At 36.4% G+C, this 27519-nt stretch overlaps 3 protein-coding genes and 2 long non-coding RNA genes across 6 annotated transcripts in view; 2 read left to right on the top strand and 3 right to left on the bottom strand.

The window, feature by feature from the left end:
• Nucleotides 1-27519, top strand: part of LOC149647162 (uncharacterized) — a 319264-nt gene that overhangs the window by 290975 nt on the left and 770 nt on the right. The gene's annotated exons all lie outside the window — the stretch shown is intronic.
• Nucleotides 411-2243, bottom strand: LOC149647166 (uncharacterized). The gene is made up of 5 exons (XR_016371798.1): nt 2194-2243; nt 2016-2084; nt 1673-1762; nt 706-817; nt 411-626 (listed from the first exon to the last, which is right to left on the bottom strand). It is a non-coding gene; the product is annotated as an uncharacterized LOC149647166 (long non-coding RNA).
• On the top strand, nt 1042-4133 carry LOC149647165 (uncharacterized). Of its 2 annotated transcripts, none has more exons than XR_016371797.1 (2): nt 1042-1232; nt 2695-4133. XR_016371797.1 is itself a non-coding variant. In XM_089849709.1 (2 exons), exons 1-2 carry the CDS (start codon nt 1217-1219, stop codon nt 4026-4028), a joined length of 405 nt encoding a protein of 134 aa, XP_089705835.1. In that variant the 5' UTR covers nt 1042-1216; the 3' UTR covers nt 4029-4133. The 2 variants fall into 2 exon arrangements, 1 of the variants encoding a protein (XP_089705835.1); XM_089849709.1 differs by having other exon boundaries at nt 3640-4133.
• Nucleotides 20118-21474, bottom strand: LOC149647164 (uncharacterized). The gene is made up of 2 exons (XM_089849708.1): nt 21045-21474; nt 20118-20338 (listed from the first exon to the last, which is right to left on the bottom strand). Exons 1-2 carry the CDS (start codon nt 21442-21444, stop codon nt 20214-20216), a joined length of 525 nt encoding a protein of 174 aa, XP_089705834.1. The 5' UTR covers nt 21445-21474; the 3' UTR covers nt 20118-20213.
• On the bottom strand, nt 22136-25779 carry LOC149647163 (monocarboxylate transporter 9-like). The gene is made up of 3 exons (XM_089850278.1): nt 25572-25779; nt 23277-23423; nt 22136-22443 (listed from the first exon to the last, which is right to left on the bottom strand). The coding sequence occupies exons 1-3, from the start codon at nt 25777-25779 to the stop codon at nt 22136-22138; spliced, it is 663 nt and encodes a 220-aa protein (XP_089706404.1).

The raw sequence follows: 27519 nt of genomic DNA, 5'->3' as shown, positions 1-27519 counted from the left end.
AACTTGAACTACCAGCTTGTTCACCTTTCTTTACACGCCAGCTATTAATAACAAATGCGCTACAATATTAATGCGGAAATCAAGGACTAAACCCGGGACTAAACCTCGCCAATTTTACCGATACTTCATATTACTAGGACTTATATTAATAGTAAGAAGAAGTAGGGAAATCGGGTAACTATTTTTTCCCAAAGTTCCTACATAAACCCAGAAGTCCTGATAAACCTTCTATTGCATTATAACTTTAATTAATTAAAAATGAAATAAAAGCTCTGAAAAAATATTACTTTTATGTTTGTACTTATGGGTTCCGCCTCACCAAGTTTTGACAAATAACAGGTTGGTTGGCAGAAATAAAAACTTAATCTTAATGTTGTGTGTCACCAGCACAGACTAGAGGCACCAGTTAGTCAGAAACTCTTAGTTTAAAACCCGTTTCTATACAAACCTTGATTATTGAGATCCTTTACCATTAGTTATATACCATAACTTGAACACATAGTTTAGACATTCATCCTTTATTTCTAACTGACGAAAAAACTACATTATTCAGAATAAATCTCTTTTTTTTTACACGCGTGCTTTAATCACTAAACTTTACTCTGTTGTTGCAAGAAGTACATGAGCTATAAAATGAAAGTGTTTTTTAAACTTATTGGGCTCTCAATTTCCGAACAAAACATTATAGCGATCATTATAACTTACTCCTACAGTGTATTAAAGCTTGAGAATGTAAAATCACTTGAATGAATCATTTGATTTGGTTTTCCAGTTGTTGACTGATTACTATTATATACGAAACCACAGCACTAAACATCTGTTCGGGATTAAAAACAAAATATTTGTAGATTTGATAAACATGTCTTTTTACAAAAATAAAACTTTGATGTTTTAAAGGGTCTGTAAAGAGGGCAGGCGGATCGTTGAATTTCTCTATTTTAAAAAGTCGTTATTGACGTCACAAACCCCGGAAGTATGCAAAACGATAGTCTACTTCTTTCCGGGAAAATACTGCTAAAGCATTTTCCTATTTTTGTGATACAATTAGGCCTTTGCTATTGCTACGATGAAACACAGCGAGGATCTCGGAGTGGGAAATGGGGAAGTGCCGGAGCGGGGCGTCTCACAACCAATCACAAGAGAGATTAACCGGATGTGAGGAACCGCTTTACAACTACCAAATCTTTGACACGTTTTACATCAGCTGCTGACGTCAATGATTGTGAGAAGGGGTGAGGTTTAAAAATCGACATATTTACAGTCCCTTTAATAAATTAAAGCTTTAACCCTGATCGAGCTTCATTTTGTAAATGTTAATATAGTCTGATCAAGAAGTTATATCAGTATCTCAGAGAGAAAGTATAAGATGCCTAAGTATTCGCGCGCCATAATCCCAGTCCCCCTTTCAAAATACAAGGGGGGGGACGTAAAAGGAGGCGCCGGGCTATTTCGCCTCTCCTCAGTCGGAAAATATGACTGTAATTTTCGTCACTCTCGTCGTCGCGCTGACGTGAGTTTTCAAGAACCAATGAGATGCTGGTTGTAATTTAGAGACGGGGATTGACTCCGGACCTACTTTTGGACTGGAGATAAAGCTGGAAATCTGGCGAATTTATACCTTCTCTGAGATACTAGATATAACTTCTTGGTCTGATTTCACAATATTATTTACATTTAAAATCGTAGAATTGTTTATCACAAACATATTGAAAAATGTAAAACCAAAATTTTCCTTCATAAGGCTCGTCATTCCGGACACCATCTGCAATGAAAGGAGTATAACTCTTATCAAAACGATATACAATTGTATCAAAACCTCATTTGGTTTTTCAGTTAATTATATCATCACACTAAGACCAAGTTATTTAATTTTGAAGTTTATCTTTATCACCTCTAATTACATCTTGCCACATTAGTATATTAGCGTATTGCAATGGGATGTCAATCGATAATGTGAACATCCAAACCAGATTTACAAGTACTTAGTAAAATACTCATGAGTTGTTTAGACTTACCGGTAGCGTTTGTTCCGCTTTCATCGGAATTAGAGTTATGCCATAAAGCTTTAAACTGATTCTCTGCGCCTGAAAATGAGAGTTATGTAGTTTTTAAATAAATTTTTCGGGCATTATTCTTTAAGTTAAACTTCCGCAATTCGGAAATTTTCCGCAAATCGAAAAAATAAAAACTAACAAACATGGAATTTGCCTTGAACGCCGTTCTTCGGAATACACTAGGCCTAGTTCTACGACCCCGCCCCCCCCCTTCGCTTTTAGTGCGATTTTAAATGAACCTGACCCCAAAAGAAGTACTCGTGATGGGGTTCACAAAATACAAAGTAATTTGGGAAAAAAAACCATGTTAAATTGAAAAATTGGTAACTGAAAAATATGCCTCGGTAATTTTGCTTGGAAAATTTCGGACTTACAACCCTAAGTTAGACGTTAAAATTTAGAATTAAGCAAGTAGTCCACTAAGCCTTGCGAAACCGTATCGTTAACGTAACGTCACGTATCCAAATACGAACAGAACGCCATCTGATAACGTTTCTTAAACGATGCTTTAGGACTTAGGTAATGGGCGCCCTCTTTCGGATGATTTACGAACTAAAAACGGTAACGATACGGTTTCGCAAGGCTAAGTGGACTACTTGCTTTAGCTCTACTGTGTAACTGATTTACGAAAGTAAAACAGCAATGGCATAGCATACGGTATTGGGTAATGCTGCAGCGCTGAACAGCAGAACGCACTGGTAAATGGCAACACCAATAGCCCAAAAGCCAGTAATGAACTTTGACATTAATTCCATTGGAACCCATATGAACTGAAAGATGAGGAAGCAGAAGAGAGGAGTGTGCACAGAGATGATCACCGCAACGTAGTACTTCATAAAGGCATCTATTTCTTGACACAAAATGGTTACTCGGTAATGATGGCGCATAACATCTGTGATGAAGGCAAAGGGGCTGACTCGAAAGTCATGGTCGTCGAATCTCTCGTCCATAACACGATTGACATCATTGTACTTGATTCGAATGAGCTGGCCGAGTAGAAGAAACCAGTGAAGAGACAAACTCCAGATGGCGGAAGTGCAAAGAGCACCGACGCAATTCATGACGAACCAAACGTAAGGTAGTATCGTTCCTGTTGAAGACTTGAAGGTTGCTACGCTCAGAAATATTTGGCTGGACATGGATAACATTGTAAAGGGAACGAATATCACCAGGAGTAATGTCTAAAAATTAAAAGCACATTTAGAATGCTTATTTTCTCAGCTATTCTGTTCTTAACTTATAACTTGATCAGTTTGTAAAGAGTATTAATATAATTTGCCATAAATTTACATGGTGAACCCATGTAACACCCGAAACGTATGATCCTAATGGAATGGTACATTAAAGCTATGTTAACACTTGCACGGAAGTCGGTTGAGAACTGATTTGCCCAACTAGTTTTGAAACTATCTTCGTTACCGGTTCGAAGCGATTTCAACCATATCGGTTCACACTTTAAGACGCTTCTGTTAGGGCTGTTTGCTAAGGCGAGTGAATATACTTTTAAGACTAATCCTAGATGAAATAACCCTGAAAACGAGTCTCATCCCAGATAAAATAACCCTGAAAACGAGTCTCATTCCAGATGAAATAACCCTGAAAACGAATCTCATCCCAGATGAAATAACCCTGAAAACGAATCTCATCCCAGATGAAATAACCCTGAAAACGAGTCTCATCCCAGATGAAATAACCCTGAAAACGAATCTCATCCCAGATGAAATAACCCTGAAAACGAATCTCATCCCAGATGAAATAACCCTGAAAACGAATCTCATCCCAGATGAAATAACCCTGAAAACGAATCTCATCCCAGATGAAATAACCCTGAAGACGAATCTCATCCCAGATGAAATAACCCTGAAAACTAATCTCATCCCAGATGAAATAACCCTGAAAACTAATCTCATCCCAGATGAAATAACCCTCGCTGGAAAGTGGAAACTCAAAACTAGCCCCCCAAACCAGTTTTAAGTTTATACATCTCAAAAGAATTGACTTGAACACCTTGCCGTTCAGAAAAATGTTTAAAATCATAGTATTTCAATAAAGGGATACTCTCAGAGCTCTGCAAATTTTTGTACCGTGTTTAATTTATTCCTGCGATTTGTTTTGACTTCTAATTTTTCAAACATTTTTTAAATGAAAATTTAATTTTTTTAAAATTTGTTAGGAATCTGAAAAAAAATTCTCCATTTCTTTCAATATTCTCCCTTTAAAAATTTGACTTACCTGAGTATTGCGAAAGCTTTTGGTCCATCTATCATCCCAAATATCTCCTTCATTTCTGTCTTTCTGAACGTCTTCGAAACGCTCGTGCAACCTTTTGTAGAACCCGAGACGAGTAAATGAAAACACGTAGAAGATCATACTAAGAATACTGCAAACTCCAGTGTATGTAATGGAATTTACTACACTAACAGTAGGTGAGCCATTAAAAGTGGCAAAAAAATTGCCCCAGTTTTCCATGGCTACTTTTGGTTCGTACAAATTAGAGAGTGACAATCGAACAAAATTTAAAAATAACACAATGGTGACCACAAAATGATAGCAAGACATGAACGAATATCTCTTGTTCAGTCTATAATGTCTATTTACCACGTCACCAGTCGAACACATGTGCACCGCGACACCAAATAATCTAAGGGTACGCAAGGACGGAGCTAACAAATCGCATAAATGGTACTTAATATTGCTTTTATGAAATGCCGTAAATTTGGGAAATCCAAATGAATGCCTTCCTGAGGACAAATATGGAGTAGCTTGTCGAACACGACTTCGTCTAATAGTGTTTGTAGCGGACATTGCGAAGGAGGAATTAATAAACGAAAAGCCCTTGACAGAGTTGATCTGGAAAAGAAATGTATTTTTACCTAACGAGTTTAATTCTCCCAAGTAGTTTACAGGAAAACATGGAGGAAACCAGGAGATTAATTTTCACTTGATGGCAGTAACTGCAGTAAATGTACCATAATTATAACTAGGTGGTTTACGCCTAAGAACTTTAAACGCATGGACTGAAATGTTAAGGTAAAACCCCCGTTCTTTTATTGGTATTGCCTGACGGACAGCGCCCCTAGCGGTCGAAACATTTTGACTCATCATGTTATGGCTATGGTACATTTCGACTCATAGATCATGTTATGGCTATGGTTTGAGTCGAAAAAGATTCAATATTGGTCACAGCGTGGCGCTAGAGGTGCGCTGGCAAGAACCACGCGGTCTTTCAGTCCATCTGTTTAATGGTCTTAGTTTACACGCCTAACTTGGATCATTTCACCAACGAAATAGAGAGAACAAACTAAAGGACTAGAAGCTCTTGTAAATCATAAGAAATTTTGTTTTGAACCCTTTACTTTCTTGGCCCTTACAATCAAAACATGTCTTTTCTGTGCCAAAGGTTTGTTAAATCGGAGCGTATAATACGGTAGGGTTTCGTAGTATCCGGTGAAATACATGCTAATAGCTATCGACTGTAGGATTTTTAGCAGTTATGAATATTTAAAACCGAACAAAACTTAAGCGTAACCCTTAATTTCAATTTAAAAATTTAAAGATATTGTAATTCTCAATTTTAAAGCGCTTTCACAGACAATTTCAATGAGTGTTATCTTTTCACTTACGTATTTAGATTTTATCACCGCGAAAATTTCCAACTTTAGTACTTAGCGAGTAGGTCAAGATAGCAGGATCCTTCTTTGATTTTCAATTAATTTATCATGAGCGACTTTGCAATTGTAACGTGTCTAGTTATAAACATCAATTTTCATGTTTCAATGGTCACTTCGTAAAACATTCGTTATTTTGGATCGCACTTACCACCTCTTCTAGGATCGTTGGTATGAACCGAGATTTTATAATTTCTGAGTTTTGAATTCACTTTATAAGTTTCTGCATTTTCATTTCATTTTTGACGAAACTTCTTCTAGAATCTTCAAGTTATTTAACTAAAGAAGTCCACCTTCGAATGAAAATTTCGAACTTCTATCGCGTTCTGAGCGTATCGAAGTTCAGCTTACTTTTCTACGTTGAAAACGAAAGAGCTGTCTTTTCCTATGATAATGGTAAATAAGGCTCGCCAACGACCGTATTTAATTAAAGGGCAAAAACAAAATGCCAAATTCGATACAAAAACTAATGGAATAAAATAATCGAATAATGAAAATAAAAAAGCTCATTTAAACTTGTTCTAATAAATATTGACAAGTCTTACAAATACAAGGTGGTAAAGAACAAAAAACTCATTATGTTCTGTGGAGGACCAGAATTACTTAACAAGTTGGGAAACCAAAAGGAACCTCTCCGAGTCGAGGACTTTCTACCCACTTAAGGGTTTTTTCTTAATTCATTAAATAAATGTAATTGATATTAATTATTTTAATCGTCAGTAATTTACCTTAATTCTAGTTAAGTAGTTTTAAGAAAGGTTATTTCTAAAATAATTTTCAACATAGCTATTGTTGACGTTTGAATTCTAGCGTATGCCTCTTTAACAATTTTTGGAAATTTAGGGTATAAAGGCTGGCCGATTCCCGATAAGAGATAAGAAAGAGCGCAATTGTGTGAATCATTGGTGGAAGTCCTGCTATTGAGAGGCCAGACGTTGTACCCCTAACTGATCACCACGTACATCTTAACCCTAACGATGATAATGGAGTAGAAGCCTATATTGCTTTCTGTGAACTGTGAACGCGGTTCGGATATAGGGAACAAATTTACTCCGATTTGCCATCGCGGTAATAGACACAAACACCCCCGGCACGTCCAGTGTATTACCTCTCCGTTACGTCATCATCACTCGAACAGGAAACAAGTATGGATAGGGCTGAAGAATCAAATTATCATTTCGTGTGTACGGGACATTGATTTGACTTGCATGTGCAATATTGATTGCCCTATCTTTACAACTCCTTAACATGCACTTATTGGTTTTTGGATCTGGACCACTCTGTATGCATCTTCAATAAAAACGCGACCGGAAAAAGAAAGGGTAAAAATGTTGAGTCAATTAAATGTCGTAGACAAATTTTTAGTGGTGTATCATGACATTGGTCGATAAATGGTCTGTGTATTTTAGTGGCAAATAATCGTAACACAAATTTTCTTCTTTTTCATGATGGTATTGCGTACCTTTTGATTCAAATCAGGGATCCATGTAATTTTAGAAGCAGAAATGGGGAACGCTTAGCCTTTACTTCAGTCCGACTCATAGCTCAGTATAGAGCCCCTCCCTTCAACACGTAACGAAACTTTTATATTATCTTATTGGCTCACACTACGTTTTGATAACGTTGCAGACGATACGGCGGAAAATACGTAGTTCCTTTTTACCTCTCCCGCTAGGACCCGTCTCTTCTTTCAACCCCTCCGTGCCGTGGAAGGGGGTCCGGGACTTTGACGCGCGCCCAGATTAATCCGTTCATGCTTCTAAAATTACATACATCCCTATTAGTTATCGTACTGGGAACCCGAACCCGACCCGGGAAGTCGGGGATCCCCGGCTTTTTCCAACCCGACCCGACCCTACCCGGCCAGTCAATTTTGAAGTCGGGTTAAAAAAATTCGGGGTGGGCCCGTAGTAGAGGGTAAGTTATTATTTACGGTCGCGCTTTGTGTTGCAGTAGATAGGAACTCGAATCTGAGTAGGGCGAGCTTGAATATTTAATTTTTTTCTGTCTCGAGGCTTCGAAAGCCAGTAGAAAACTGATATATTTCGGCAATTTCATGGTCGTCCGTCAAACGCCAATGTATTAATTGTGTGTTAAGTTGCGAGCAATTGATTTCAAAATTGAAAAAGTGGTAGAAGAGTTTCACGAGTACCAGAAACCCCATTCAGCCACTGCCAAGGGCAAGGACAATTTGGAAACTTTACAGATGGAAGACGCACCTGTTTTGGGACAATTAGTTACCCCAATCCCTTCCACGACGTTATATCAGATAGCAATGATATGGCAGAATCGCCTACTATTGGATTCATTAAAGCAATGATATGGCAGATTAGCCTACTATTGGATTCATTAAAGCAATGATATGGCAGATTAGCCTACTATTGGATTCATTAAAGCAATGATATGGCAGATTAGCCTACTATTGGATTCACTAAAGCAGTGATAACTTGGAACTAAATTACAGAAAATAAATTCCTTACATTACATAGTACATAGCTACTATGTATAATTTTTTAGAATATGTTAATTCCATTTATATTATTAAAAAGGAAACCCCGACCCGACCCGACCCGATTTTCCGGGGTTTTTTTTTCGCAACCCGACCCGGAACCCGACCCGACAAAAATCTCACCCCGTACGATCACTAATCCCTATTCAAATCGAATACACTGGGTAATGCCATGGGGTAAGATTAGGTCTATGTTTTCTTCGGTAATTCTCATCAAAAATGTTGAAAAAACTCTTTCAATATATCTAAAATTAAACGCTTCTACTTCCAAGGTTCCGAATTCGGAGATAAAATTTCAGTTTCTAAAAATAAAAAAAATAGAGTCAGTTTTCAAAGTTTTATGAGTCAAATTGTCTAAAAAGTTCCAAAATAATATTTTTCAAAGGTGGAATTTGTACAAACTGTTTTCATTGTAGAAAAGATATTTTTCCCATATAGAATCTGAAGAAGCAGATTTTTTTCCAGTGCAGTAGTGAATCTTAGTAAGTTTTGCTGTTTGCTTTCAACCATCCCAAGAGGTTCCTTTTCCAAAATTTGGTTTAACGGTCAAAACCAGGACTCTTTATTCGTGAAGCAAGTGAGAGGGAAGTGTCATTTTCCAAATGTTTCTCAAGACTCGCAATTCATATTATTAAAATAATATTGCCAGAAACGCAGGGTAATTTACACGATATGATCTCCTTAATGTTCCATTTATACATGACATGCCTGTTCCAAAGATTCGTGAAAATGAGTAGATTTAAATAATTGAAGTACATCAAGTTACGATCTTTTGGTTTTCAAATGACGTTATACCCCTTTCTTGTCAATGCGAATCTATCTTCGTAAACTCTTGGAGGTTGACTTTATAAGTGCTTTATACGTAATTTGAAAGAGATTTAAGCAATGTACCTCAGCCCCAGTACGAGTGCTATAGCTAATATTCCCCTTCGCAGCGTAGTTTATCAGATATGTTCCATAAGTTTGTCAATGGTTACTGAGAGATTGCCATGAAGTTTTGGTTGAGCAATCTCAAACAGTAATTCGAATTACTACTCTTCTTAGGATTGTGATACATTCTACAATATTTCTGATATACACTGTATTGAATGACCAAGAGTGATTAGTTTCAGGTACAGGCAACGATAACTTTATTTACTCTGATACATTATTACATTAAATATGCATTAATTCTTGTTAATTTATAATAAACAATACAGATTATGGGACAATAAAAAGATGAAAAAATAAAGCATTACTGGAGTAAGTATCTAAGGATTTATATATTTAGTAACATGAATCAGCTTTATTTTGCAAGGATTACGTCAAAGAAAGCAACCGTGAGATTAATTATCTAAATGCCTATGTAGGCATAATTTTTAAACTTGAAATAAGCTAATATTAACACCACTTTGACTCGGTAAGTATCCATAATTTACGAAATATGGCAGTGAATTACCGACTTACAGGGAAAGGTGATTTACCGTTGTTGCCCACCGAACCCACTGTACGTCGGTTCGACTACCTTTTTGAAACACCCTGAATATATTTAAAGTAATTAACAATGAGATGACATAATTATCTGAGAGCTTAAGACATTACGGAAATCTCCCTGTGCACATTTACATCAGGTGGCGTAAATCTCGCCCTAAGCATGGATTTAGCTAGATTGTAAATTGGTGGGTAAATGAGAAAGATAAGAACAATGTCTTTAAAGGAAAAGTATAGATAACAAAACATTATACCTTAAAAGAACGATCCTTTTGTAAGTATAAAAGGAATTAGATATTAAAAAAAATCTAAATGATCCCTTACTACAAATGATAATTAACATTTAATTAGTCTTAAAAACGAGGACTACTGCGCCATCCGTCATTGGTTTAGTGGCGTCTGCTATATCAAACCTCTAACGCGCGTGATCGAGTGGGCTTTTACACTTACCTCTCTCAGCCTGTGAGAACTCAACATTCCCTTTAGGGGCTAGTGGTTCAATTTAGCAGACTCCACTAAAGTAATGGCGGATGGCGCAGTAGTCCTCGTTTTTAAGACTAATTCAATGCTAATTATTTGGTAATAAGAGATCATTTATTTTTATATTTCTCCTTTTATATTTAGAAAAGGACCTTTCTTTTAAGGTGTAACGTTATGTTACTTGAACTTTCCCTTTAGGAATATAGTAATTAGTGTAGTGGTTCTATCGCAGTCGTTGTTAAAGGGTTCGTTCCTCGAGTATCGCTTAGCTTTGAGGATTAATATTATATTACTTGAAGTCCCATCCTTAGTAGTCGGATATGGACGAGTAACTAGGATCTCAGTCGGCGTTTTTGGACTGGGAAACTTTATCGGATAAAACTCCTTCGGGCGCGACATAAGAAAACGAATTTTACCTTGCACTTCATCCGCAATGTGAAAGCGTTACCTTTTAGCCCTTAAGCCTTCGGTCGCTTCTCGGCTCGTTTCACCCTTCACCTCAGCGCGAATTCATCGAAATTTCATCACCCGCGACTGCCCATTTTTTGGTACGTGCATATATTCCTAGCTTTTTCTTCGACCCGAAATTTTCTGATCCAAAGACTAGTTTTACAGTTTTTCTACTAAAACTCCTCTATTTTGTTTCGTGCTTTGAATGTCGAATACTTTTTCAATTTTTCATTTGAACAAGATGGGCAGTTAAGCTTAGTCTAATAAATGGTTTTTACCAGGAGTTCATAATACCCTCCCTCGGGGAGAAGTACGAAACTGGCCATAGAGCTAATGGTAAAAATCGCGAACAACAAGATTTTGTCGTTGCGCATAGAAAGGATTAGCCTGTTTATGGACATACAACCTTACAGTATATCGTAGTGGTATCTATGCTCCTTGGTTTTCGTTCCAAAACTTCCGTTGGCTGGGATCTCCGTCGAAAAGAAAAATGGCGATATGGTGGACGTAGAAACACGTTGCAATTCTTATATTAAAGATACTGGGAATAAATTTGTCCAAACCGTTTTAATTTAACCACGGAATTCTCACTCTACACCGTTCCGCGGCTTTAGGTTGAGAGGAAGAGGGTAGGAAATTTTTTGGAACTCGACCAATTTTTTCTCTCTAGTGTAGGCGCGATGAAAGCGGCATAAAATCCTCAAATTTGTTCACTAGTGCCAGGATCTACTACCAATGCTAGAGCTCTTTACTTCTAGTCTCATCTTCTGATCATAGTAATTTTAATAATGCACGAGACTTACTGATAGCTAGTTCGAGAACGACGCGAGAATTGACTATACGCGGTTTTGCAATCCATCTTCGTATTTATTCTGTACTAAGCCTTTGACAGCGCCTCACCAGGCGTCGCTTTACAACAATGAATGATTTTTCCCCTACTCACTTCAAAACAAGCTCCCAGTAACCAGTGACAAACTTATGGAATATATCTTATGAACTCATGCTATCATTATTTGACATTGATTTACTTTTGAATTAAATAATACTTTTATTTAAATAAATAAATTGGTTAACTGCCTAAGAGCCGATTAATACAAAACATTAATTTCTGCTCTAACTTGGTCTTATGCCACTTTTCATGTAAATATGACGGCTTCACAACCATGACTGTAATATTTAATAAATAAATGTTATTTTACGTCTAGTTAAAATTGATTTTCCCTTCAAAATTAGATAATTAGAACCATTTCTAAAATGACGCCACGTCTAAAAAAGAAACTGTTCAAATTGTCGAATGCTATAGGCTAGACATTTTATTTTGAAAATATCTGCAGGCTGACATTTCAAAGTGGCGTATGCGTATAACCGTTGCACTATCACCTTTAAAAGTAAGACGTAAATTGATAAAAAAGACCGTATTTAATTTACAAAAAAAGAACCAAATGTTCGACACATGTCTCCAATACAGTCCTTCGTGCTCGGCAAAATCAAAGACCAAACTTAATTTTCATGTCATTACTAAGATTGGTTGTAGAGATTAAGCCTCTAAGGGGTTCAAATAAAAACGATATAAAATAAAATGTGTCAACGAACAAAAATGGCGTAAACAGACTGGGTTACTTTTTAACAACCAGCTTCGTCTCGAGAGGCAACCACATTGAAATGCTGTAAAATAATTCCTTTGACAGAAGAACACTTTCTTTCTCGTTTTGTTTTTATTTTTTTAAAGCTGGATCACCACTCGGCGAAAAGTCTCGACGGAATGAGGTTTAGTTTTAGTTAAATTCCAGCGCTAAACGACCGACAGATCACAGTAAAGGATCACATGATTTTAACTAGAGTATATATAGACCGGGTAACGTCAACATAACTAACTAGCTGTTACCCGCGGCGTCGCTCGCGTGTAATAAGAACTTCCATCAAAATGATGTAATAATGAGTAGATTTTACTGATGACTAATATTTTTGTAGCACCCTAGGAGCGAAGGCACTCGGCGTTGCCCGTCAGCCCGTCGAGACATTTTTCGGTTTATGTCCGCAAGGTTCATTTTGTTCAAAGAATCAGGGATATTGGATGTTTTAAGAGGGATGACAAGCTAGAGAACTATTTCGAGTGGAGCCTTTAACGCCATTTTGCGTTGTGTTTACGGCCGCGTGGGAATCAAGCTTTAAGAGTATAAAATATTTATCGTCGTGTCAGCGAAAACTCGAAATAAAAAGAAGCCGTGTTTCTCTTCCGTTTTAAATTCAATTGTGGAGGTGTCGAGTTAAATTTCTTCAAAAGTTTTTGTCTACATAGAAAAAGTGTCTTGATGTTAGTTGTTAAAAATTGAATTATTGTTTTTTTAAATGAATAAACCAAAGAATCGTATAAAGTCAAAGACTAATATTATAACCCTACTACTAGAAACTCAACTCTAAAAGGAAAATTCGTTTGATAGCACTCTTTCAGCGATTAGTATAATATCTCAAGTCTATCAGAGAGAATTTATAATAGGGAGTGGAAGCTCTTGCCCTTGACAGTGCTAAATACAATGTAGCTCAAACAAGTAGGCTGCGACGCTAAAACTGGCCAGGTAAATTTCCGATCACATGATTCTACTTTTAAAGTTTGCCCTCAATCACTGTTGGTTGTGCAATTACCCAATAAGGGTTCGCGATTTCGAGTACGACTGGCGCCATTTGGAGTTATTTTAAGTCAGATGTTTCCCTTACCCTAAAACGGTAGTGTCTATCTCCCCTAGACCCTCCCGCAACATTCTAGACCCACCCTAGAGGGAGGGGCCACAAAAATAGTACCGGAAATAGACCTGGCCAGTTTTTTTGATCACGTGATTTTGGAGCTACATTATATTCCTCAGTTTCCACTCCCTATTATAAATTCTCTCTGAGTCTATCTATTAGTAAAGCATAAGTTCATAAGATATGTTCCATAAGTATGAAACTTCCTATGCGTCCTAATGCTTACTGAGAGCTAGTCTCAGATCGACGCGAGAATTGGCTACTCGCGGTCTGGGTTGGCAAGTATTTGCCTAGGGTGGCAAAAACTATTTTTTCCGCGTTTTTTTTCCACTTCTTAAGGTTTTCGCCAAAGCAACATGGCAAAGCAACTCAGCGCCGATTGGTGAAAAGATGAATGTGCATGTATTTCGCGAAATTGTAACAAAGCGAAGACGCGAACGTTCAAAATGAGTCAGTCTGGACAAGCCTTAATACGCATTATGGCTTCTGATAAGTAGATTTCAGATTTTCAATATGGATCTTTAAAGTTTTGTGAACGCGGCCTCTGAGGAATAATCGAGGGGTCGGTCATTCATGCAATCCCGTACGCTACCCATGAAATCCAACTTAAGAAATCCGAAATAAAAATAAAAAACCCGAAATCAGCAACGAAATCACAAAATCAAAAGCGAAATCACAAAATCAGTAAAGAAATCGTGAAATCCATTACAAAATTCACAAAATCCAAAGTCAAAAGAAATCACGAAATCCGACGAAATCATGGGAAAAATCTCAAAATCCGAGAAAATCATGGGAAAAACCTCAAAATCCAACGAAATCAAGAGAAATATCGCAAAATCCGTCGAAATCACGGGAAAAATCGCAAAATCCGACGAAATTCGTTGGATTTTATCGAATTTTGAAATCCAACGAAATCCGAAGAAATAAAATTGGATTTCGAAATCCCGTACACTTTTTCATAAACGTCTGACCCCTCGGAAATAATTGGTTTCGCAATCTGAAAAAGATGCGTGAGATATAGGCCTAGTGCAATTTAATTTGAAACGTTGTCTCATTTCAGAATATTACATTATTTTATAACACAATTACAAAAACTAGGCGGATTATTTTCGAGCTCAGTTATTGTTTGAACGAAGAGTAAATACGAAACAGCTGCCATTGCTACACTTCCCATAAAACTAGCATTAATAGGAAAACAATCCAAAAAGGAAAATTCCAACAAGCCTGTATTAAGTTTTGTAAACAAGAACAATGTTTTTGCTTGCTCGTTTTGAGTTAATTGGCGAACGCTATTTAAAATTCGCAAATGCAAGGCTCCAATCAAATTGTTTCTACTGTTACTAAACAATGATATACTAATAAATAACAGAGAAAAACTAAACAAAGGTTCCAAGAAAAAACTTAAACAAGAGAGAAAGTTAGTTATTGACTCGCTGTATGCCATCACTTTATCAAATCTGTAACAGAAATGAAATGTGGCCCCGACAAGCCACAAAAATAAAGCTTTTCTAACTCTGTCTTCAATTTTCCTAACCGTGACCATTAGTTCAGTGTGTTCCTTCCATATGAGCTTCGTATCTTGTTCGGAGTTAGAAATTGCTTCAGACAGCTGCCCAAGTCGGATTCTCAAAATCTGGACCACAAATGCCAACATAATTTGAATCATGGAGTTGATAATCACAATGAAGTGATACGAAACCACTAGTAGAAGCTGAAAGTGGATGGGTTTCGATTGTTAAACATTAACTCCTAAGTAAAATTAAATTCGCTGATCAGTTTGTTATGTACAGAAGTGGATTACGTTTATGGTTTACTGGGCTAAGTCAGGTCGGTAATTGGAGAATTTTTAAAAATTATTATTATGAGCTGTGCGTGATTAAAATTTTGGTTAGAAAATTCAAAATAGTTGGTGATCTGTAAATGGTGGTAGGATCGAAGCACAGTGAGTTCTATGGGTGATTTTGATTCGAAAATGTTCTTTGATATTTTTTAATTAAGGGCCACCCTTAAAAAGTTATGATTATTTTACGGCTGATCGACGCTATACACTTAAGTGCTAATATATTTAAGGGGTGATTCGTAAAACACTCCTATCATGACTTGTAAAAGTAGGCTTAGCCGAGGGAAAAATGTTCATGGAAATTTTCGACTGAAAATTGCCCAAATGAACTCATTGTACTTCGGTTCAAAACTCTTTTTGCTTTTTGGAAATATATAAACATTATCAGTAAAATACTTTGAGATAATTTTTCGAAGTTTTTAAATTTTAATTAACTATTAAGCCATGTATTCCTGTCTGAACCAATGTCTTTATCTCAATTTTGAAAAAATGTGTGGTCTCATTGCAAGTTATAATAAAATAACTCTCTTTTTATACCAAATACTTGCAGCTGTTTTAAATTAATTAGATTCTCGTGCAATTTACCTTCAAAGCAAACGCTGAAGTGACATCCGTTTTCAGGTACTCTGAGTTAAAGAATAAATATCTTGTTGCTCTCAAAATTTGTCTTCGCTTGTAATGCCAAATCAAGACCACTCGAATTAAGACGCAAACAAAATTGAATGAAAGTATAATGGAGACCGAAACTTTGAAGATCCACGGTAATTTAGAAAAATTGTTGCTCTTCGATGAAAATTCAAAGGCGTCCTGAACGCAATCTTTAAACGACTTACTAAACATGGCTAAATTAATGACGTAAGCAACGGAAATAAATCGAAAATTGTAAAATGTTTCCCTTAAAATTGTCTCAATTTTAGAGGCGTCTCTGGATGTTAGAAAACAATGCGCAGATAAGCTGGCAGTATATAAACAGTTCAAATATATGATAAAAAACGTGAAACATTTTCCAAAATAAAATTGTGTATCACTTCGCAATAATCCCAATATTTTCAATAAATTAAATACTAAAACAGTACTATTCTCATTTTTTACTCGATAGAGAATACTTCGTATTGCTTTTATTTTAGAGAAGAACGAACGATTTTTGCTTCTAGCTCGAAACATCTTGTATTCGAAACTGACAATAATATGGAATTAAATATCGTTTCCATTCAAGTTTGTCTTCATAAAGAATCAATTTTCGTTTTGCCATAGGTTCATGAGATATTTTACATAAGTGTTTCATTGGTTACAGAGAGCTTGTCGTGAAGTGACGTAGGTGAAACGTCATAGATTCAGGGCTTTTGAGGCGCTGTTAAAGGCTTAGTACAGACTAAATAGGATAAGATGGACGTCCTGCAAAATTAACCACCGAGTGTAGTCAATTCTCACGTCGTTCTCAAACTAGTTCGAGCTGTCTCTAGCATTACGAAGTATAGGTAGTGTCATACTTAAGAACATATATTATAAACTTATGGTTTTAAATTTCACTCTAGAATGAATTTGACAATAATAAATTTCATGTATCACATGCAGAGTGTCATAAGTGATATGACAGAGTGTTTACCGAACCTTAAATTTGAATAAAATGAAAGAGACTCTGGTACACGAACGCCCGAGTGGTTAAAGGGTTGCAACAACGTTTTGAAACAATGAGGATTTATGAATCACGAATAGTTAATAGTAAAAATACTAATTAGAATCATGAAAGCTATGTTCGCACTTACACCGGTTCAGAGCTGGACTGACGAACTAGTTGTTGCCAGCTTGAAGCGATTTCAAGTTTGCGAAGTAACTTCAAGAGCCAGCAGCTTTACTTGGTTTCTTGGTTTATCAGCTTTAACCATTAGTTAACTTTGGAACCATTTTGCTCTTCGAACTGATTTCCCCTATAAGTGGGAACATGGCTAAAGTCAATCACTTCTCTGGTTCAACTGGTTGACCTAACCGGGATGAACAATTATTTTTATCTAACGCGAAATGTTGGCTTCACGTGAATTATCCCCAGTACCACGTGAATTGCCAGCAGTAAAATAGTTTTAAACTATTTTTTTGAGAAAATAAGAATTACGCCTATTATCACGAAGATAACTAGCATAATGTTTGAGTTTTTTAAGTCAATTTGTTTAATTTTTCCAGGGATAGATTTAATTTTAGAAGTAGGAATAGAGAACAGAGAAATCTGAGCGCGTCAAAGTCCCGGATCCTCTTCCGCGGGACGGAGGGGCATGACAGAAGAGGCGGGTCATAGCGACAGAGGTAAAAAAGGATTATGTATTTTTCGCCGTCCCCGTCAGCAACGTCATCAAAACGTAGGTTAAGTGAGCCAATAAGATAATTTAAAATTTTCGTTACGTGTTGGAGGGCGAGGCTCTATACTGGGCTATGAGGCGGACTGAAGTAAATACTATCCGTTCTCCATTTCTAGTTCTAAAATCAAGTTTATCCCTGATTTTTCTAAGATATTAATATGGAAAGACACACTCTTTGGAAACACTGAAATCAGGTTAGAACTGTGTAGGGAGTTTATTGGAAAAATCGTTAGGTAACCCGATTTAATGGTTACTAACTGAAGTAAGGTTAAATATGAGGCTTTATTGAATACTTCATATACGTTAGCATTGAAATCTGGAAGGATACATCAAATAAATTGTTTGGTAACACTGAAGTTAGGTTATAATTGAAATGTTGTAGGGTTCCTCAGAAAAATGGTTTGGTAGCGTTGTGAAAGACTATAGTAAAGGAATATGGCAAGGTTAACTGAATAAATGGTTACTAATTAGAGATATACTAATTAAGTATCGAGACCGTTGTGACTTATATTATGGCCAGCTTTAAAACATCTTGTTTTCGTATATATAAGATATTAAAGTTTTGCTCAAGATTGCGTGCAGTCCGTTCACACACGAATGACATCTATTTGAAAAATCGAAACTTTTGGTAGATTAAACGAAGACTGTTACTTTTTGAAAGGCAATATATTCCGTCAAAAATGTCATTAGATTCAGAGTTTGTCCAGCATTCGTGGTCCAAGTCAAGTTGGACAAAAGCTTCTAGAGTCTTATCTATTACATATCATTTTTTTTTTCACTTCCATTTTTAAGGGTTTAATACTTGCGTCAACTGTAAATCGTTGCTTGAATGACCCTCCACTCTGTTCAGGAAAGACTTTCGTTTTGCTTACCCCGAGGAGGGAGTTGTGGCGTCAATAACGAGTTTTTCAAAACGTTCCACCGAATTTTTTACTGACCCTTTAAATAGTCCATCAAACCAAAAAAACTAACCTCAAAATGAGATTATAAGAAGAGAAGTATATCGAAAAATGTTAAGAAAGCAGTATAGTAGTGACATCTCAACTATTTAAGCTCAAATTTTCCATCGACCGATTCTGTGCTAGAACTACATCAGAGCCGCTCCTCGGGCTCTCCTTGCTCTGACATATTTTGAAGCAGGTGTTTATAAGATATGTAATATGTTCCATAGTATGTCATTACCAGAACTAGAGACTAACTGAGAGCAAGTTCGAGAACGACAACCGAGAACTCAGTTTTGCAGTCCATCTTCCTATTTAGTCAGTACTAAGCCTTTGACAGCGCCTCACCAGGCGACGCTATTCGAGAATCTGTGACCTACGTCACTTCATGACAAGCTCTCAGTAACCAGTGACACACTTCTGGAACATACCTTATGATCCTTATCAACTTATTATCACATTTATAACCTTTTGTCTCTGGTAAAACACAAGGGGTCCAACATGTACGCGAAATATAGTAAACTTCTCGCGAATTTTTAAGGGTAAACACCAAATCTTTGAGACGAATTCCGAAAATCCAAGAGGAAATCCTTACACGATGCATTTGACAAAATCATGAAATTCTGTTTAATTCTATTTGAATGCCGCACTCCTCCGTATAACAAAGTTATGAAATTACTAGCCGTTACCCGCGGCGTCGCTCGCGTGTAATAAGAACTTCCATCAAAATGATACAAAGAATGGGTAGATTTTACTGATGACTAATATTTTTGTAGCACCCTAGGAGCGAAGGCACTCGGCGTTGCCCGTCAGCCCGTCTGGACACATTTAATTACTTTCCATGCGGACATTATTCCATAAGGAAGGCTTTTTAAGTTTTTGGCCGCCATTTAAAAAGATGGCAACAAATCGAACCCAAAAGACCATTCAGCCCGTCTATAGGTAAAAGGAAACCAGTGTACTAAATATGAGTGAAATCGGTTTAAACGAGCGGACTTTGTTGCATAGAGAACTCTTTTTACATTTCTGGTCGTCATTTTTTAAGATGGCGGCGGATTGGAAAAATCTTTCTTAGTAGGCGCCTACTACTTATGAGTAACGTTCCTGCGAATTTTCAGCCTTTTAGTGCAAGCGGTTTGGGCTGGGCGTTGATTATCAGTCAGTCTGTCAGTCAGTCAGGACTTTGATTTAAATAGATATAGATATTTACAAGAGAAAATAGAAGAGAGTATAACACTTCGGCCAAAACTTAACTTTAGCCCTGCTTTCTACCCCGTTTTTTAACCGCCTAAAACTTCAAGTAGCCAATCAGGAGGCTAAAGGTTAGGTGCTTTTGGAAAGTAGCACTATTCAATAGATTCTGGGAGAGGGAGCCGCTCCTTGTCCAAGTTGTCCACCGCCACTAAGCTCGTAATCTGCTTTGCAGGAACTATTTCTCTCTCTCTAAATGCTGTGAGGAGGCTATCTTGGGAGGGAGGGGTGGTCGCGACACCAGAGAAGTAGAAATCTGGCCCTCAAACAAGGTGCAGCGCTCGAAGGCAGAAGTATTCTACTGTCCTCTATTTTCTCTTGATATTTATTACAGCTGTTCCTGAGAAATGCATAAATCAAATCAGATTAAATTCCTTTATTTTGAGAAGTTCTTACGATGAAACACATATTGGTAACAAAAATTACAATGAGAAAACAGTGAGAAATATGTGGTTAATCATGCTAGAGGAATTGCACTTTTCATGCATTTTTCGATGGGCCATATTAATCCGGACAAAATGCAAAGACCTCCGAAAAAAAAGCAAACATAGTCGAATCGATTATCGTTGCCAGTCAAAATTCCTACGGAAAAAATATTTAAACTTCAATTAATATTGTTCCTCCATGCACGTAAAATTTGCAGAAGCTAGTTTAAGTGAAATTTAACTTTATGGTATTTTTTTGACACTTGTTTAGTCTTAGCTTGGAAAACAACGAACGTGTTTTCGTGCTCACCAAGCTGCACCACGACTATAAACTATTAGGCAATTGAACGGCTAATTTAAACTAGGCTGGGAAGTGTGGTTAAGAAGGAAAAATTTTGGTAATATAACATTATACCTTAAAAGAACGTACGGCCTTTTTCTAAATATAAAAGAAAAAATATCAAGAAATAAAAGAAAGGATCTCTTATTACAAAATAATTAGCATTTAATTAGTCTTAAAAACTATCAAGGACTACTGCTTCAACCGCCATTGGTTTAGTGGCGTCTGCTAAATCGAACCACTTACCCCTAAAGGGATTGGTTCAATTCTAACAGGCTGAGAGTGGTAAGGGAAAGATAGGGGTAAGAGGTTCGATTTAGCAGACGCCACTAAACCAATGGCGGGTGGCGCAGTAATATTCGTTTTCAAGACTAATTAAATGCTAGTTATTTTGTAGAAAGAGACAATTTATTTTATATTTTTAACATTTTTCCTTTTATATGTATAGAAAAAGGTCGTTCTTTTAAGGTATAATGTTATGTTACCTTTACTTTTCCTTTAAAATAGGAATATATTTACTTACCTATTAGTTTAGGCAGCAACAAATTCAGAACTCCAATTACAATCCGAATATTCCCAACAGCGAATGGTATAAAACTCACACCGAATTTGCGCTTTATAACCAGAACTCTCGCGGGGAAAAATCCCCCGAAAAATAAACCGAAGGCAAATGAAGATGTCAAGATTATCCACGAGATTGTGGCCCAACCGAAAATAAACAACGAAACTCCCATTCCAATCAAGAGCAAAGTTAAAAGATTCTCGGCAGATATTTTTTTCTTGTCCAATAGTGTACCGCACAAGAACCTCGATATCAATTCACCGGAACTGTAAGTTGTAATCGCGAGTCTCGCGTGTTCTTCCGAAATGCCTTTCACAACAGAAGTGGAGACTGATATGGCCAAGAATGTGAAGAACGCCATTTCACCGAATGAAGAAGCAACACTCAACAACCCAAAAACTTTATTCTTCAACAGTAACTTCATTTCCTTAGGAAATACTACTTCTAAACAGCTTCTCGGTGGTTTAGTATCACTTATCGAAATTGCGTCTTCATTGTCCTGTAATATGAGAGACAATTTGTAGTAACGTCAATGGTGTCAGGTTTTTAACCATCAATCAAAACTTTTGTGTAATTTACTCGATATTGCATTTGTCGGTTGGAATGGCGTTTCATGAAAACTCAACATACTTAATTTCATATGCAATTACCATAAGTTTATAAGATATGTTCCATAAGTATGATTTTGCCTATGTAATGCTAGCGACTTACAGCTCGAGCTATTTCGAGAACGACAAGCGAGAATTGACTACACTCGGTTAATTTTGCAGTTCATATAGTCATATTTAGTCTGTAATAAGCCTTTGACAGCGCCTCACTAGGCGTCGCTTTACGAGAATCTATGACGATTCGCCTACGTCACTTCTTGACAAGCTCTCAGTAACCAGTGACAAACTTAGACATACGTCACTTCAAGAAAAGCTCGCAGTAACCAGTGAGAAACTTATGGAACATATTTTTTGAACTTATGCAAACACTATACGCATGATTTTCAAAGACCACAACTAATGTTAACATTACTCTATTTATTTCTTAGCCTTTTCTTACGTTCACTAACCGCCTTGACTCACCATAGCATCTGTTAAGTGAGAGCTCGTCCGCAGTGAAGCGAAATGTTCATCATCTCGTGGTCGTATCAAAACGGCAGATAGAAAAGAGTGTGACAACAATCCGCCGAGCAATAAGAATACTCCTCTAATGTCGTATTTTTCAATAATTGGTGTCAAAATTAGAGAGGGACCCAGCAGTCCAAATACTCCGATTCCGGTGAAGGTGACTCCTAAGGCTATTCCATGATAAGCATCAAAATATTCACTTGGTACGACAAGCAGCAGAGTTTGGGTTAAACCATGAGCTAATCCTAAGAACGATAAAGAAAGGTTCGTCAAACGTTCTTTAAAGATTTTGAGGTTTGTTAATTTTCTGGAAAAATCAAATACAAAAAATTTGAGGCAAATCAGAAAAAAAAAGAAAACCATGGAATTGACTTTGAATCATTGAATATTAACATTTTTCATTGATAGAAAATGTTTTTTAGACTTTACACTAGAGAATAATATTTTAATATAAATAATTGAATCTAATTCGCTATCTATTCAATTTCAACTCCGACTGAAGCCTAATGTAAAACCAGGGATCCATGTAATTTTAGAAGCAGGAATGGAGAACGATTAACCTTTACTTCAATCCGACTTATAGCCCAGTATAGAGCCCCTCCCTCCAACACGTAACGAAATTTTTAAATTATCTTATTGGCTCACATAAACTACGTTGTGATGACATTGCTAACGGGACGGCGAAAATACGTAGTTCCTTTTTACCTCTGTCGCTATGACCCGCCTCTTCTTTCATACCCCCCCTGTCCCGTGGACTTCGACGCGCTCCCAGATTACTCAGTTCACCATTCCTGCTTCTAAAATTACCTGGATCCTTGGTAAAACTAGAACTGTTTCTTAGTCCCTCCCAACTGAACGCCGCTCTTCGGAATTCACTAAGTCTACGCCTACTCGCTTTTTCTGTGATTTTAAATGGACCTGACCCTGAAGTAACTTGCGTGATGGAGTTCACAAAATACAAAATAATTAGGGAATAAAAACCATGTTAAAGTGAGAAATCGGTAGCGGAAAAATATGCCTCGGTAACTTTCCTTTGAAAAATTTCCTACTTACAACCCTAAGGATTTTGAAAACTTACCATAAAATATTCCAATTGAAATTGTAATCCATATTATTTTCAAAGGAAGTACAAAAATTAAGATAAAGGCCAAAATATTGATTGCTGAGAGAGCAAGGATAATTTGCCGATTACTGAAATATTGCATCAAGTAACCACAGGAAATTCCTATAGAGAAAAAGTATACATCAGAGCATAAGTTTATAAGTTGTGTTCCAAGTTTACATTGATTGTTCCTGTGATTTTACGTATCAATTTGATAGATGGTGGCATAGTGCCGGATTTAAAATTACTGCTTTGTGACGTAAACATTTCGTTAAACATGCAGGCTAGATCCGTGAAAATGATGGGAAATTGAAATAGGGTGAAGCTAAGGGCGGGCTGATCGCTGGTTTTGAACTATTAATCTAAGATCAGAACAATTTTAGGAGTAACAACAAATTGAGAAACCAAAATAAACGTCTTTTTTCTTAAATAATTAAAAAATATAATTGACATTAATTATTTTAATCATCAGTTATTATCCCTAATTCTAGTTAAGTCGTTTTAAGAAACTTTATTACTAAAATCATTTTAAACATAGCTATTGTTGGCCTTTGAATCATGCGTATGCCTCTTTAAATATTTTTTTGGAAATTTAGGGTATATAAGGTGATTGATTCACAATGAAAGATAAAAACCCCGCAATTGTGTGAACCTTTGATGGAAGCCCTGACATTGGGAGGCTAGACCTTTGTGGTAACCCTAGCCGATCGCCGCGTACTTCTCAATGCTAACGAAGGGAGTGGAAGGCAAAAATTGCTTTCTGGGAACACGTTTGCTCCGATTTGCCAACTGCGAACGCGATAACAGACACACGCAGGTCATGTGTAATACCTCTCCGTGACGTCATCGTCACTCGGAGAGGTAAAAATTGCTTTCTGCGAATACGTTTGCTCCGATTTGCCAACTGCGAGCGCGGTAACAAACACACACAGGTCAAGTGTAATACCTCTCCATGACGTCATCGTCACTCGGAGAGGTAAAAATTGGATACTCAAATTCTACGTATCTAAATACATAAACTACTTTGATACGGAAAATAAGGACAGTAATTTGGTCTGAGAATAACGCTTTAAAGAGTCCGGTAGCAGTTATTTTGCTAAAAACCTTTCTTACAATCTTTCACCTAACTTCTCTAAAAAGTACTTTCCATCATAAGCATACAATGAAGTATTTTGGAGGAAAGAATGCCTCCCAACTCTGATTATTCCCTTGTCTCACTTTTAACAAGTTGAACTCGAAAACGTATGGTACTTTATAATATCATCAATTGCTTATGGCACTTCGGTAAAATTTTGACCCGAGAGTTTATTTGCCGAAACGTCCGTGACCTGACACCATTATTCAATGCTAAATGAGAAATAAACGGATATTAACCCAACTGTCAATATAAGGTCAATATATCTTCAAAAGCGCCATCGTCCAATTAAAAGCCTCAGGACCGTTGTTGACACACCAATCGGATAGTGTAGGCGAGGGGTTTTGGTAGAAAGTGTTTTAGTAAAATACAGCCTTTAGATAATTATTAGCAAAGACCATAAATAGAAGTAGCATTGTATAGTATACATTTAAAGGAAAAGCTTAGGAAGCAGAACAATATACCTTAAATAATGGCCTTTTTATAAACATAATAGGAAAAATATTAAAAGAAATAAATTATCTCTCATTACAAATAATTAGCTTTAAATAGTCTTAAAAACGAGAACTACTGCGCCACCCGCCATGCATCGGTATAGTGATGTCTGCTAAATCGAACCTCTTATCCCTACCTCATCATTACCTTTCTCAGCCTGTAAGATTTCAACCAATCCCTTAGGAGTAAGAGGTTCAGTTCAGCAGACCTAATTAATTTGCATTAAATTAGTCTTAAAAACGAGGACTACTACTGCGCCACCCGCCATTGGTTTAGTGTCGTCTGCTAAATCGAACCACTTATCCCTACCTCACCCTAACCTTTGGCAGCCTGTAAGATTTCAACCAAACCCGTAGGAGTAAGAGGTTAAGTTTAGCAGACGCCACTAAAGCAATGACAGATGGCGCAGTAGTCCTTGATTTTTTTAAGACTAATTATTTTGTAATAAGAGATTATTTTTTTCAATATTTTCCTTTTATCTTTAGAAAAAGGCCGTTCTTTAACTGAACATTCCGTTTAAAGTTGAAACACACCCAAGTTGAAGGCCCCTTAGCCTTCTGGTTTTATTATGGAAATTTACAAAAATGAGTGTGTTGTTTCAGTAAACACAACAATTATGCTTAAAATATCACCAGTCTTACCAGAAAAAGACGAAACGGTTACGCAAAGGCTAAAAGGCCATGAAACTTCTTCCGGAGTTAAATCCATGCTCATCATCATGGAATGATACAAAACACCGGAACCACGCACTGGCGCGAACATAACGAACGAAAAAATCCATAACGCTGCTAATACTACAAAACTGTATCCTTTATCGGGACCAGCTTCATGCCATACACTAATAGCCATTTTGAAAAATAACGGTAAATGGGACACAAATTGTAATATATCTGTAAATCAAAATTCAAAAACATTTTATCTAATTAAATAAGTGTGCTATTGTTTCGATTATCTTTGAAATTATTATCTCAGATGTTATATTATTGGAGAGCGATTTTTTTATGGCGGCAATCTAGAACAACCAGAAGTGAGATGAGACTAGAAGTGAAGGGCTCTAGCATTGATAGTAGATCCTGGCACTAGTGAACAAATTTGAGGATTTTATGTCGCTTCCATCGCGCCTACGCTAGAGAGAAAAAAATTGGTCGAATTCCAAAAAATTTCCTACCCCCTTTCCCTCAACCTAAAGCGGCCGAACACGGACGCGGCTCCTTGAATCTAGTTCGGCCGTCTACCACCGCGAGCGTCTCACGTTTTGGAGGAAAAATTCAGAAACCGCTACTAGAGGGCCAACCGTTCTTGTGTTATCAAGAATATTCACTTTCGCCGAGTGAAGAATTTGGTTAGCTCAGTACTTCTGGTCTCATCTCACTTCTGGAACAACTAATAAACTATGAAGCATCGTAGATAAATAAACATCTAGACCTGAAAAAAATTCTCCTTCATAAACAAAAAGATAAACGTTGATTCTAAAGTGCGAGAGCTAATGCCCTTCACCGTTTTCGCAGGTTTAGCTTGAAATTTTGTTTAGGTTAGCATTATCATAAGAAACGCTATGAAAGGCATTGTACATACTGTATAATGTGTATTTGTATAAATTTTAATGTAGATCTCGATTTTCATTTGACTTGGCGTAATCTTTGAGATCCTTTTGGTCGTGTTAAAAATATTAAGTGTTATCTATGATGAGTCGAAAGAAAAATAGTGCATAAACAAGGTTTCAGGAATAACATAAAGAAGTTCTGTGATTAAACATGTTTTAAGGAATAAAATATGGAAATTTTGTAATTAAACATGATTAAGGAATAACATAAAGATGTTTTGTGTTTATACATGGTTTCAGGAATAACGTATGGAAATTTTGTGTTTATACATGGTTTCAGGAATAACATAAAGATGTTTTGTGTTAATAAATGGTGTAAGGAATAAAATATGGAAATTTTGTGATTAAACATGATTTAAGGAATAACATAAAGATGTTTTGTGTTTATACATGGTTTCAGGAATAACGTATGGAAATTTTGTGTTTATACATGGTTTCAGGAATAACATAAAGATGTTTTGTGTTAATAAATGGTGTAAGGAATAAAACATGGAAATTTTGTGATTAAACATGATTTAAGGAATAACATAAAGATGTTTTGTGTTTATACATGGTTTCAGGAATAACATATGGAAATTTTGCGATTAAACGTGGTTTCAGGAATAACATAAAGATGTTTTGTGTTTATACATGGTGTAAGGAATAAAACATGGAAATTTTGTGATTAAACATGATTAAGGAATAACATAAAGATGTTTTGTGTTAATAAATGGTGTAAGGAATAAAATATGGAAATTTTGTGATTAAACATGGTTTCAGAAAAAACATAAAGATGTTTTGTGTTTATACATGGTTTAAGGAATAAAATATGGATATTTTGTGATTAAACATGGTTTCAGGAATAACATAAAGATGATTTGTGTTTATATATGGTTTAATGAATAAAATATGGAAATTTTGTATTTAAACATGGTTTCAGAAATAACATAAAGATGTTTGTGATTAAACATGGTTTCAGGAATAACATAAAGATGTTTTGTGTTTAA

Source organism: Phalangium opilio, unplaced genomic scaffold, assembly GCF_054372755.1.
Source record: "Phalangium opilio isolate 3A_F unplaced genomic scaffold, DU_Popi_V2 ptg000089l_1, whole genome shotgun sequence".
Classification (NCBI taxonomy): domain Eukaryota; kingdom Metazoa; phylum Arthropoda; class Arachnida; order Opiliones; family Phalangiidae; genus Phalangium; species Phalangium opilio.
Note: the sequence above shows the minus strand (reverse complement) of the source record. Positions and strands in the feature narration are given on the sequence as shown.

Coding starts and splice junctions, on each gene's coding strand:
- LOC149647163 (XM_089850278.1), bottom strand. CDS start 25,779: ATGGCTATTAGTGTATGGCATGAAGCTGGTCCCGATAAAGGATACAGT. Junction 23,424..25,571: donor AACCGTTTCGTCTTTTTCTG/GTAAGACTGGTG, acceptor TTTTCTCTATAG/GAATTTCCTGTGGTTACTTG. Junction 22,444..23,276: donor TTCAATTGGAATATTTTATG/GTAAGTTTTCAA, acceptor TATCGTTCTTAG/GATTAGCTCATGGTTTAACC.
- LOC149647164 (XM_089849708.1), bottom strand. CDS start 21,444: ATGGCGTTCTTCACATTCTTGGCCATATCAGTCTCCACTTCTGTTGTG. Junction 20,339..21,044: donor GTTGCTGCCTAAACTAATAG/GTAAGTAAATAT, acceptor TTTTTTCCGTAG/GAATTTTGACTGGCAACGAT.